Raw genomic sequence first — 13,281 nt, 5'->3', positions numbered from 1 at the left:
TGGTGGGAGTGTGAGTTGGTATAGACACTATGGAGAATAGTATGGAGGATCTTCAAAAAACTAATAGTTATCGTATGTCCCAGCAACCCCTTTTCTGGATATCTACCCCCCCAAATACTTGAAAACATCTATTTGCAGATATATGCACCCCTACATTCGTTACATATATATTTAATGAAAATGTGTTTCCATCATTTATAGTTGAGTTTATTAGCATTTTTGGTATTTAGCATTACAAACTGTGATTGATTTCTAGTGGAACTAGTTTTTTCTCTAGTGAAACTCTGAAAATATTTTTATGAAGAAAACAAATACTTAACTCAATGGACAGAGTCCACAGTCCCAAAATAAAGCTTATAATAAGGGGAAAAGATAAGAATGAAGTCAAGGAAATTCTTATATTAATGGAGCAACCAAATCTAAGACTAAGACAATAGGGCAGATTTCTCCAAAGAAATTAACTCCATACCTGATTTAGAAAGAATTTACAGATGGAATTAAGCTGCCTCACTGTATATCTATTTATAGTGTACCTATTTTTTTTAAAAAAAGGCCAAAAGGTTATTTTATGAAGCCTAGATAAAGCACCACTGTGGGCTAGTTTTAACATTTTCCCAGCATGTAGTTCAAAGAGTCCCTGACTGTCATAATAATGAAAGCATTGAGAGGTGAATTACTTTTGATAAGCATTAAAATACCTAACTCTATTCAACTACCTTTGCTATAGTTCTTACATATTAGTCATCTCATATTTTCCTTCTGAGATGAGAATGTGATGACCAGCTTGTGAAAATCATGTTTGGAAACTAAGTTTCTGATTATGATTTATAAAACATTTCTATTACAATCAGTTCCATGCATGACTCTTCCAGAGGCTGCACCATTTCTGTTAAGACTCCCAACTCTCCTAGGTGGAGAACAGCCCCTGAAGCAAAGGCGGCCACAGCCTGGCTTGGACTTGGCAGGGATCCAAATGGAAGTCTATACTTTAATGCCAGTGTTTGGAGTTGTGGGGTCAGGTGGAGAGGGGTGTCATAATCTCCACTGTACTTGTAAGTGGATTCAGAGCACAGATTCCATTAGAACTGATCAAAATAATATGGCATTTCTAGTACCATATTAATTTATATAAGCTATGCAAAATGTCTTAAAACATGGCACCCAGGATAATGATTCTAGAGATATTTTAAAGCCCCAAATGCAAATTGTCTGAACATAAGCAGAAGGGCTCTTAAAGAAGATCTAACATTCTAAGTAGAAATAGCCTTCTCTGTCATTTCATCTTAGGTTTAAAGTCCAAAGAATATTTTTCAAAGGTGCGAAGGAGATACTGGATCATATTCTCACTTAGGTGTTTTGGGAATTGCAATTTATTTTACATTCTATCACACTATCTTTTTTAAAAGATTTTATTTATCTTTAGAGGGGAAGGGAAGGAGAGAGGGAAAGAAATATCAGTGTATGGTTGCCTCTTGTACATTCCCTGCTGGGAACTGGTCTGCAACCCAGGCATGTGGCCTGACTGGGAATCCAACCGTGATCCTTTGGTTTGCAGTCCCGTGCTCAATCCACTGAGCTACACCAGCCAGGGCTCTATCACACTATCTTAAGAAGTCTTCTCATTGAAGGAAAATATGTCTACACTCAGCTTTAGCAGTAAAAATGTGAACTTCGGAGAACATGACATGCAAAGAGAAATCAAGTTAAACTATATAAATAAAGGGTATTCAAATATATGTTTGTTTGACTATAGGGAGTATAATAAATGAAAAAGTAATGATTGAATGTTAGATTAAATGACAGTTTAGAAGGGAATAGTTTGTAGTTTACCAAAAGCAAATAATGCACCAGTACATTTTCAGATTTATTTTATCTTTAATGAACTATGTTTAACATTTTACAAATCTTCAAATTATTACAGTTTTCAGCAGTAAATATAGTAGTAATGGCAATAAATATACACTGAAATGTGACATTCCTCTGAGGAAAGAATATAAAAGATACAAACACTTGGAAACAGAGGGCAAAATGTCAATGCTACATCTGAGATAAAAATTAACACAGTCAAATTCTTTACCAAGCCAGTACATGGGAAGTAACTCATTCCCTACAAACGACTATGTAAGTTTGAGCTTCACCTTTCTGGGAAGTTTTGAGGGATATTATTTGACCCACAGATACCTAAAGCTCTACACTATGTGCTGATACCAGAAGACTCAAATACAAAGGAAGTGGCCTGCAAACGACAGCCAAAGCAAGGATGTGCTTTTCTTCCTCAGCATGTGTGACCTTCTTGGTGCGCCGTGTGTTCTAAAAGGGGCGATCCCTATACACCTGCCCAAATGTCATAAAAATTGATTTTATAAAGTCTCAGGATCTGAATATGTATTCAAAAATACATAGAGCTGTGCTTTAGGAAACGAATCCATCAGTTAATTGAGGGATAATTTTGCTTTTAAGGTATATGCAAAATATATACAAAGGATCCACAAATGTTAACAATTTGCGGCCAAAATTTTCTACGTATACATTTGCAAAAAACTGGGTTGGTTTTCAATTTACAAATTTAAGAAAGTTGTAAATATTGTCGTTTTATTATCACTTGGGTTAAGAAAAAGTAGATGGCTTCAGCTTTTTAACAGGAAATTTGTGAACTACACACACACCAGAAGTTACATATTTTTAATCATTAGAAAAGATAAATTGCCTATACTTCCCAATTGAGAACAGAATGTGCAGTGTATAAAAAATAAGGTTTTATTCTGCAACCAAAAAATGTATTTCTAGAAAAGCCCTTGGGGATACAGCTCCTCATCTCCTTTACAGAACAGAGTGGCACCCCGAATGGTACACCCTTATAGCAACATGTGCATTCCGTTACTAAGCCAAGAGAGAAAACATTTTTACTTAAAGGTGGGAGAAATATACATTTAAAATATTGAAGTACAACACTTCACCATGTGTCAACATAAACTGGATTCAAAAAGGAATTAAATACACAAAAGAAAGAGATAAATGCTACTTGCATGCAAAATTCATTATTCCAACGTGAAACACCAGGTCTGTCTGTATATCTTTAAAAGAAACTGCACGTCTGCTTAATTTGGCTAACAAAAAAAATGTACATTTAAGAAAGATGTTATCATATCCTTCTAATAAAGCAAGTCTGTATCAAAGGCACTTCAGCAGAGCACTAACTCCTTAACCTTTTCCAAGACATTTCATTTATGCCGCTTTTAATGCATCTTTCTGTATAAGACCAATTAAGAAGTTTCCTCTAATTTTGAGCCTTATCACTATACCCCATACAAATTAATGTACACCTAGTTATTACCAAAACTTCTATCTCTTATATGAATTGGGGTAAAAAATAGCAAACTTTTACCTTGGTCTTTAAGTGCTTTGGGTTTATACAGAAAGGTAGCAGTATCATCTGACAGGTTAGATGCTTCAGAAGTGGTTACAGGAAAAACATTGGCTGAAGTCTATTATCTGGAGAAAAAAAGACTGTAGTCTTTCATTGTATATCACTTTATAACTTGACTAAAGCTAATGTGGCTAATTTCGGTTCTTTCAACTTATGTGCCTTGGGGTCTTTATGTTGCTCTCATGTTGATTAGTAGGGGATGAGAAATAAGCAATTTCATTTCATTCCCCCCCCAAGGGAAAGGGGAATCTGCTTCAGACATTTGCCTTCATGGGTTTTAAGAAAAAATGGGGTGAATTTACTTTAATTAACAAAGAGATTTATTTTTAGGGCATATGAATAATAATTCAGAGTTGAAGACACTTGTAATTAAAAGCAGCTGTTGAATGTGTTCACACTGAATTATTTGCTATGATGAAAATATGGATATATTACTTCCAAAACTGGGGGAAGGGAAGAATGTTGCAAAGGCTGTAAGTGATTTAAGAGAAAAACTTTTACTTTTCCCATAAAATTGAAACTGTTTTTCTCAAACATCTTTTATGAATGTTAACAGAAAAAAATCTATACAGATACCTAATATCCTAAAGGTATATTTGAGTCTCAGGGAAATGGCATTTATTAGCTCAAAATTTAAGAAAAGACTGAAATGTGTATTTCCTTTAACTCCAGATATTGTTCGTTTTTTAACATTCATAAGCAACTACCTGGTTTTAAATCAAGTTTAATAGCATTTCAATGCCAGAATTTTTTAAAAATAGAAGACATGTCTTAAAACTGATTTTAGTTTACATGTATCAGTGAATAAAATTAAAGACCAGGGTTTCTATTGTTTTATTTTCCAGATTACATGGAGTGAAGTTTTTTGGTTCAGGTTTTTTTTTTTAAGATTTTATTTACTTATTGTTAGAGAGGAAGACATGGAGAAAGACAAGGGGAAAAACATTGATTAGTTGCCTCTCGCACACCCCCAATCAAGGACCTAGCCTGCAGCCCAGGTATGTGCCTGATGGGGAATCAAACCAGTGCCCTTTGTTTGGGTTTGCAGGACAACGCCCAACCCACTAAGCCACACCAGTCAGCCCAGATTGGTGTAAAGTTTTCCTTGACAGCTAAGCTCACCTTACTTTTGAGGAAAAGAGAAAATTTTAAGTAAAAATTTAATATCAGAGCATTCATTTCTCAGATTTCCAAGTAACAAATTATCGCCTTACCATTTATTTTATGAAATTATGTCCGAAAACAACAAAATTTCTGGAGTTTCCCTCTCTAACAAACCAAGTAGCTTCTTGCCCATCTTAGATGTATATGGGATTTACTTTGGGGCTGGTACACTATGCATGCTGTTTATAGCAAAAAAAAAAAAAGTTTGGTTTTTAAACTCTAGAATTACATTAATACAGAAATTTATCAAGTTATTTTCAAGAATAGGCAGGGGGGAACATAACAGTACTATCACAAGAATATGATGCCTGAAGAACACAGTTTCATTTTTAAATGTTTCACAGGGGCGGTAGTCATCAAAGCAGATGCTATGCTTTTCAATGGAAGAAACTTTAGGCGTACGCATTACACAGTGTTATTCTTAAGTGTCAGGGCTGAGTTGGCTGACTGAGCAACATTTTCAGATGACTAGCATCTTGAAGCTATTTGACATTTTGAACTCCTGGATACTTCAAATTTAGCACCCAAAATCAATAGAGTAGGTCAGAAAAAGCATTCCTTAGTATCTTTCTCTCTCATTACTGAATTACCATTTTACTGTTTACTCTGCTTGAGACATGTCCAGGGACCATTGGATTGCTCAGTCTCACCTTCTTAAGAAGTTCATACTGCAATTTACAACAAGAAGCAAGAATAAACAGCACAAGAGAGCAGATAAACAACCATCCTTGATGTTAATTTATGGGGATCAGTGGACGTTCCTCTCGCTTCTTCCAGATATTAGTTTTGCTATCTCTTTTGGCTAGTGGTGGTCGGCCCCTTTTTTTAGTGGGGGATGTATTGGCTTCGTAATCTTCACCAGTGCTTTTCCTGCCTGGGGACTGTTCCCTAGGGTGCTCCACGATAGCTCCACTCCCTCCATCTAGAATGTGCCTTAAAGCTGGGTCCTCGGGCGAGCAGACAGTGGTTCCGCTCTCACTACTGCTCAGGTCTAAATCTTCTAAGTAAAGAATCTTAGGCTGATGCATGCTTTTGATGAACGTTTTCTCCCTCTCGAGTTTTCTACTTGAGTGATGCTCATTCATGTCCACCCCAGAGTCCAGACTCGTGTCATTGCTCTGGGTTCTCTTGCCCTTTTTCAGGTCTATGAAGGAATGCCTCACCTGTGCAACTGGCTTTCCATCAAGAGATACAAACCAGGCTCTGGGGTGAGGGGAGGGTTTTCCTTTGGACAGCTCCAGGAGGGTCTGTTCTGAAATTCCTTGAAGCTCTGATGAAAAGGGAGTCATTACAACAGCTTCGTTTAGTGTTCCGGGAACAGAAACAGATTCTAGTAAGCTGTTGGAATAGCGGCTCCAGTCTGAAGTTTGGGATGGCAAGCTCTGTTGACCTTCCAGGGGGATGTTCTCTTCCCTGGCATCTGGAGGCTGTGTGTGAGAATGCACTGGCATTTTGGGCAAGGTCTGTGTGAAGTTCTCTCTATTAACCGGTTCCATCAACTGGCCATAGACTAGCTGACCCTTTCTTGGCAAAGTAGCTGACTTGGCAGCATGTAGCTGCTCTGGAGTGGAGAAAAGGTCAGATGTCTGAAGGATGGCAATAGGCTGGCTGTAAATATGCATCAGCTGTTCAGGAATGTGGGAACGCCCGTACACCTCTTCACTGCCTGTGAGATACCTCTTTTCTTCTTGAGCATCACCTAGGGAAGATAGATTGTTGCTAATATGTTTAGGCTTTGTGGACCCTATGCTGGACTCCAAAGACTGTGTTGGGTTTCTTGAGTAATTATTTTGACTGGCTGACAGAAATGAAACATCTTCACTGTAGATTTTAAAATTGTCCCGAGTTTTTACCATGGAAACTCTTTCTTCTGCTTCTGCCTTTGCTGGTTCCTTTTTCTGTGGGCTGTAAGAGGAGTTTTTGGCATTGAATAACTGCGACTTGTCCTCGGCTTTTAGCGCAACTTTGACTGAACTGATGTGATTGATGTGTGTTGTTGAAGTTGTCTGGTCTCTCTTGAGGACTTCAAGTTTAGTGATATTTCTTTCTCGTTTCTGCGGAGCACCACACTTATCCCTGGAGTAGAGGAAAAGACAAACCATGTTTACAAGGTGAGCTCTAGAAGGTTCATTTAAATATTCATCCTACAATATGTACATTAGATAGACAATGCTGTTAGAATATAACCATTCTTAATTTAATCTACATATTTGAAAGAGTAACCCATTGATTTCTACAAAAAACTTTGTAATACACAGAACATACTGGCATGATAGCTTTTTGGGCTTATACTTTCTCACCTGCAATAACAAAGAAGCACAGCAAAAAATCCAATGACAATGACTATTGTTCCTCCTAATATGGCTGTGAGAAACACTGTGTGGTAGGCAGTGATGTCCTTTGGGTCTCCATTTATACCCGAACCTAAATGGTTCAATATAAACAAACACAAAGAAAACATGCTTTAGATCAAATTTCCAACTGTGCCCTATCCTGGGAGAAGCAGGTTGCATACGTGTACAAACTTGTACTGTTTGCTCCCCTCCAAAGGCAAGCTTCCTGTGGGCAGAGAATACCTTCTCGACCCTTTGGGCTTAATCAGCTGACTTGCTGTGCCTGGTGATATGTGAGCACCTTAAATGAGTTTATGTGATATGGCCCATCCCTCCTAGAGGATCTTAGAAGGTCCTCTTAATATGCAAACAGTGCATCCTGGGGTGTTGGTAGTCCTTCAACCTAGGTTCCAGAATGAGAAAAAATGTTGAACTGAACAAAGCCAAGGGCAACAGTCTTGAAACATAAGCAACAAATACATGCCTGCCATTGTTAGCCATTGAGATTGCAGATTTCTTTGTGACAGCAGCAATGGCTATTATAGACACTGGTACCAAGATGCTGAAATGTCGTTATAACAAAACCTTAAAATATGTGACGCTGGCTTCAGGCCCCCCAGTGAGCAGTGAGGAAATGGTTTCAGTAGGCAGTAAAAATGGTTACCCAAGTTATGTAGCAGCAAAATATGTGGTGGCATAAACTGGGAGAAAATACTTCCAATTAATTTGAGCTTTGTGCAAAGAGGTTTTGTGATAAAACACCAGTAGAGAGTCTGGACTGTTACTAGCTGCATTCAATTTAAAAGTTTTTAAAAAATAAATTCAAAATAGAATGTGCCAAAGTAAGCAGGGATGAAAGGACTAGAGAGAATCCAAAAATTCTGAGACTTGAAGAGTTAAAGGTTGCAATTCCTTCAGCCCAGGCTGTAGAGTAAGAAGATGCCATGGTCCCAGTTGGCCTAGCCCAGCACAGGCACAGCTGACCCACCAGACCCCTCTGAGAGCACGAATAGAGACAGCGCTGCTGTGAGAAGCTTGGCTGCAGTAAAAGCTGACGAATACTCTCAAATGACAAGTGTAGGCTACTAAGACTCTACATGAACATCAATGGACTGGGCAACTAATCTCGAGGTAATCTTTTCGGTATCACTAAGACTTCATTTTGTTAAGCAACATACGTAACCACCCCACTGATCAGTATTACATAGACTGTAATATGGTCTCAGAATGCAGAGGTGATGAGGACGGTGAGACAAGGGTGTGCTGGTCATCTCTGCCAAGAGGAAACCTCCAGAATGAGACTCCCACCTCTACCAAGGACACTGGAAGGGAGAGAGGGTCATCTGCTAGATTGTGCAGCATCTAATTTAACAAAAGTAAAGTAACAGTAAAAGGATTGGGAGAAGCAGCAATGTGGATATGCACACAGGCTTTGGAAATGAAATCCTGGCCTCACCATTTATGTCTGTGTGGTCTTCAGCAAGTTCCATTTCTTTGTATCTCAGTTCATATCTATCCTACCTAACCCACGTGGGTTGTTTGGGATTAAATAATATTTATAGAACACTTAGAACAGTGCTTATCGCATGCATAAGCACACAGTAAGTGTTGACTATACTGCACAGTTGTGTAACTTCAAGGTTTTGTACAAATAAGCACTCCAGACTGGTCATACTTTCATATATGGTTACTACTAATAAAGTATCATATCTAACAGACAACCAACTACAACAGTACATAATATGAAATTTCTTCAAACAGAAAGAAATAAGAATAACAATTACGTCTGTAGATTCTTAGTGAGGATTCAGAGCTGCAAAGGAGTAAAGCTTGATTATAAGTGGATAATATTCAGCTTTTGCTCCAAAGACTATGAGTGTTCATTTACACACACAAAAAAAACAATGCTAGCAATTTTCACTTCACAGGAGTCCAATAAAACTCACGTTTGGAAATAGGAAGCTGATACTATTGGGTTTGTCGCAAATCCTATATGTACAATGAGAGCAAAAAACTATGGATCTGCATGTGTGTGTGTATGCCTAGAAGGGATTAGAAAGGCAGAAAATTACAGTATATTTTAGAAATTCAAATACATTTGAAAATGAATATTGAAGAACAATAAGTACTTGTTTATTAAACTCTGTAACTACCTACATACTTACCAAGAACAATCTATAAAAAATAATTTCTTCCACTTAATATTTTTCAAGGAATTCTAGAATTCTACTTATTTTTAAAAATAGACATATTAACAAATTTACTGCTAAAGCAGCTCCAGCACAGTAACTAGCCCATCATGGGACCAGTTTTGATTTCACAGTAACACTCACATCCTGAAATGTTTTGGGATATTAGGGATCATCATACACAACACCCACCATTTAGAAACAAGAAAACTAATACGCTAGAATGGGTAAGTACCTGTTTCAAACTCACCCAGTTAGTTACTGGCAAAGCCAAAGCTATAATCAAGTTATCCATATTTCTAGGATAGTGTTCCTTAGATTGTGATAATGCTTGCAGAGTAAAAGCATCCCTAGAAAGCATTTATTCAAACTAAATGGGAATCCCACACTTCTGTTTTACTACTCTGATTCACATAAATCTTTTGCAACATATAAGCTGAAACAAAACTTTAACCTATTTTAGAAAATTATTCAGCTTTTATAATTTGTAAAGTCATATCTATAAATTAGTTGTTTCAGAAATATGTTTAGTGGAAGGTACACTTCTCAATAAAACTCAAATGCTCCTTAGGCTATGTTTATTAGAAATGAAATAACTTGGATTTGGTTGAGTTGAAGTATTACATTAAATATTAATTGTGCTTTTTCATCAATATTTCATTATAGTTGCAAATCTAGAATGGGACAAGGCCAGAGAGCTAGCAAACTGTGTGATATTTCATATCATACAGAATAAAAGTAACCACCCTCTGGTTTCTGAATAAATAATCTCATAACTACTAAGTTCAAAACAGAGAACATCCCTTCTGATTACATATAGTTAGTGGTTTATATTTCTCATATTGGAATACTAAATATTGTCTTCATTAAAAAGTCTTGTTAGTTGCACAGTTTAAAATTCAAAGGTTGTCAACAAAAAAGAAAAATTAAAAACTATTTTTTACAAAATTTTTCAGAAAAATTGTGAGAGTCTTCAAATTAATAGACAGCTGTAGTAAGTTAGCTGAGAGAAATGTATGCAAACATCCTCCACATCCTGGATCAGCATGTGCACTGGGACTGTCTCTGACCAGCACAAAACCGCCAGGTCGCAGCTGCCTCTCAGCTGGGAGCCAAGACACTCGACCCAAAGAAGTAATTCTGCGACACATGACTGGAGATGACACAGGCATTCAACTTCCATACTCTCCCAAAACTTCACTGAACAGGCACTGAAAGTTTTGCTTTGTTGGCTTTTGTAGATTACAAACCCTCAAGTTAAAGGAAAATGAGGTATTAAAGGGACTTATCTAAGAAAAAGGAGATTAAAAAGAGGTATTAAAGGGACTTATCTAAGAAAAAGGAGATTAAAAAGATGAACAGTGAAAGGACAGCAAACTCACAGTTATTAACAACCACACCTAAAACAAAAGCAAATTAAGAGGACAGCTAGATCAGGAGCAGAACCACAGAAATGAAGATCACATGGAGGGTTAGCAACAGTGGAGTGGGAGAAGGAGAAGGGGGGAGAAGGTACAGAAAATAAGTATCATAGACAGTAGATAGAAAATAGGGGGAGGGCAAGAATAGTATGGGAAACATAGAATCTAAAGAACTTGAGACACGTGGTCATAAACTAAAGGGGGTAATGGTGGGGGAAATAGAACAACTGTAATGGCATAATTAATAAAATATATTTTAAAAAATAAAGGAAGATGAGGTAAGGGACAAGAGCAATAAGAACGCTGGAAAGTTGACTTAGCAAAGTCGGCAGCAGGGAAGGACAAGAAGCAACTCACTTTACACCTGCAAGCGTCCCAAAGGCCCACAGTGCAAAACCAGACTATAACACAGCAAACTAGAGGATTTTTCATAGAAAACTTAATGAATAAACTATGCAATGTTTGAGTATTTTGAGAGTTACACAACTTGGATAAATGTAGAATTTCCTTAGGTACAAATGTTAAATCTAGAAAAATGAACAGATCATCCCTAGTGCACAATTCTTGGGTTGTGTCCACTTCTGTTCCTGTCAGGCCAGGCTTCATTTGGGGTATCACTTTTCTGATCTTGGGAACAGTCTGGGGACCCTATTATTCAGCAGCCCTTCCTCCATTAGGGAGCATGCTCACAATCCAAGTCTGGGGCAAGCAAAGTCTGCATCTCAAGAATAGTCAGGAACAGTGTGAGGAAAGGACTGCAAAGGGGTGGAGTCAGGTGTCAGGCAGCAGAAGCCTTGTTAAGGGGCCCCCGGGGATTTCTGCCTGCCGTTTAGACTCTGCTACTACAGCCTTCCTAGCATCCTGTGAACTCCCTGCATCCTAACATCATTTTAATTATCCAAAATCTGTTCCTGCTTCTTGTATCCAAATACTCTAATCTGGGTAGAATTTTTTTAAGTAAACTAAGAAAAGAAAATACTTGATTTGAACCAACTTCATCAATATCTGATAAAGTAACCAATATTTTATCAGATATTATATCTGTAAGAGACCTTAGAGTTCATGGAGCCTAATCCTAAAGCTGAGATCAAGAGACTGGACGCTTTTTCCGGTGTCATCCAGCAGGTCAGTGGCAGTGCTTATCATCGAGGTGTGTTACCCTCACCCCCACGATGACTACTTGGGTTGTTGTTGTTTTAAATTACTTCTTGTTTCACTTTTACAAACCTCTCGTTCCTGGAAGTGGAGCTGCTATCCAGTAGCCCAAATGTGGTGCATTGTATGTCCAAATTAAATGATTATTATATTCCTTGACCATTCCCCGGCCATGATTTATCCAAGTACCTAAAAAGAAAGATAAATATAACTGCTCGGTGTTTTTATTTACATCTCTGTAGTGCTGATAGTCACCTGTAGACTACTTTGAGGACATTTTCAAAGATTATGGAAACTGTAGCAATATATTACCAAGGGATAATATATACATCATATATTACATGATAATATAGCACATATGATAATACGATATAAAATAATTTGAATGATTTTATAACTATAAGAAATTCATTATAAATAAATTAAGATTGTAGACATATTTAAGGAAATCATGACTCTCCAAATAATGTTTAAATTGTGCCTACTGAGATATATTTGAAGGATGTGAGTAGTGAAATCCAACTTTATCAAGGGGTCATTATTTGTTACCTGTTCTGGACTTCTGATGAAACAGTTATAGTGTATACAATGTATATAAATGTTGCACATGTGATAAATCAAAAAATTTTGTCACTGGAAGGTCCATTAGACACAAAGACCTTTACCAGCAGGAACAATAAAAATTCAAGACTCGAAGCAGATATTCTTTAAGTATTTTAAAAACAAGTCTCTCATTCAACGTATTAGGAAACTGAGGCCCAAATAAGGTGTTTGTTCAAAAATCACACTGCTGGAAAGTGGGCTAAAAATCCAGGTCTTACAGCTCTCAGTCCAATGATTTACAATAGTACACTACTGTGATACGGTGATTCACAGTAAGAAATACATATTTGTATAGCTTAGTCTCCAGTCCTGGCACAAGAGCTCTTAAAACCCTTGGAATTTCTGAAGTGATAAGACCCATAAAGGTGAAAAGAGTGTCTTTTGTTATTTATATCAACCTGCTTTCAACAACACTTGAGTCTGTGATGAGGTAGTATTTGAAAAGTCTCTGTGGCTCGGGGGCTGGTTATCAAGAACACAACCCAGCGATTTGAGGGGTTGGACCTTTGAGCCTACCACACACACACCTCCAGAGACGGAACAGGGACTTGAGACTGAGTTCAATCACCAATGGTCTATAATTTAACCAGTATTCCTACATATGAAGCCTCCATAAAAATCCCTGAGCGACAGGGTAACGAGAGCGGAATTGGTGAATACATCAAGCTGCTGGAGGGATGAGGTACTCAGAGGAGAGGCAATGGAAGCTCTGCGCCTCTTCTTCTATACCTGGCTGTTCCTTAGTTATATTCTTTTATAATAAATCGTTAATCTAATAAGTAAACTGGTTTCCTGTAAGCTGCTCTAGCAAAGTATTGAACTGAAGGAGAGTGTCATGGGACCATCCAGTTTATAGCCGATTAGTCAGAAGCACAGGTCACAAATGGACTTGTGATTGGCATCTGAGGAGGAAGGACAGTCCTGCGGGACTAAGGCCCTACTTAACCTGTGGGCTCAGATGCAAACTCCAAACGGATGGTGTCTGAACT

At 37.6% G+C, this 13,281-nt stretch overlaps 1 protein-coding gene across 1 annotated transcript in view; it reads right to left on the bottom strand.

Annotated features, from left to right (window-relative positions):
- Window positions 1-1,920: 1,920 nt before the first annotated feature.
- Window positions 1,921-13,281, bottom strand: part of FAM171B (family with sequence similarity 171 member B) — a 70,065-nt gene continuing 58,704 nt past the window's right edge. Inside the window, exons 6-8 of the mRNA XM_037136827.2 lie at window positions 11,762-11,878; window positions 6,892-7,015; window positions 1,921-6,667 (exon numbers count right to left, since the gene is read on the bottom strand). Of these exons, the coding sequence (XP_036992722.2) occupies window positions 5,326-6,667; window positions 6,892-7,015; window positions 11,762-11,878 (1,583 nt within the window). The 3' untranslated portion in view covers window positions 1,921-5,325. The remainder of the gene's footprint in view (window positions 6,668-6,891; window positions 7,016-11,761; window positions 11,879-13,281) is intronic.

The sequence above is a fragment of the Artibeus jamaicensis genome, unplaced genomic scaffold (genome assembly GCF_021234435.1).
Source record: "Artibeus jamaicensis isolate MK-2021 breed Jamaican fruit bat unplaced genomic scaffold, CSHL_Jam_final contig_391, whole genome shotgun sequence".
NCBI lineage: Eukaryota > Metazoa > Chordata > Mammalia > Chiroptera > Phyllostomidae > Artibeus > Artibeus jamaicensis.
This window is presented reverse-complemented; position numbering and strand designations above follow the sequence as displayed.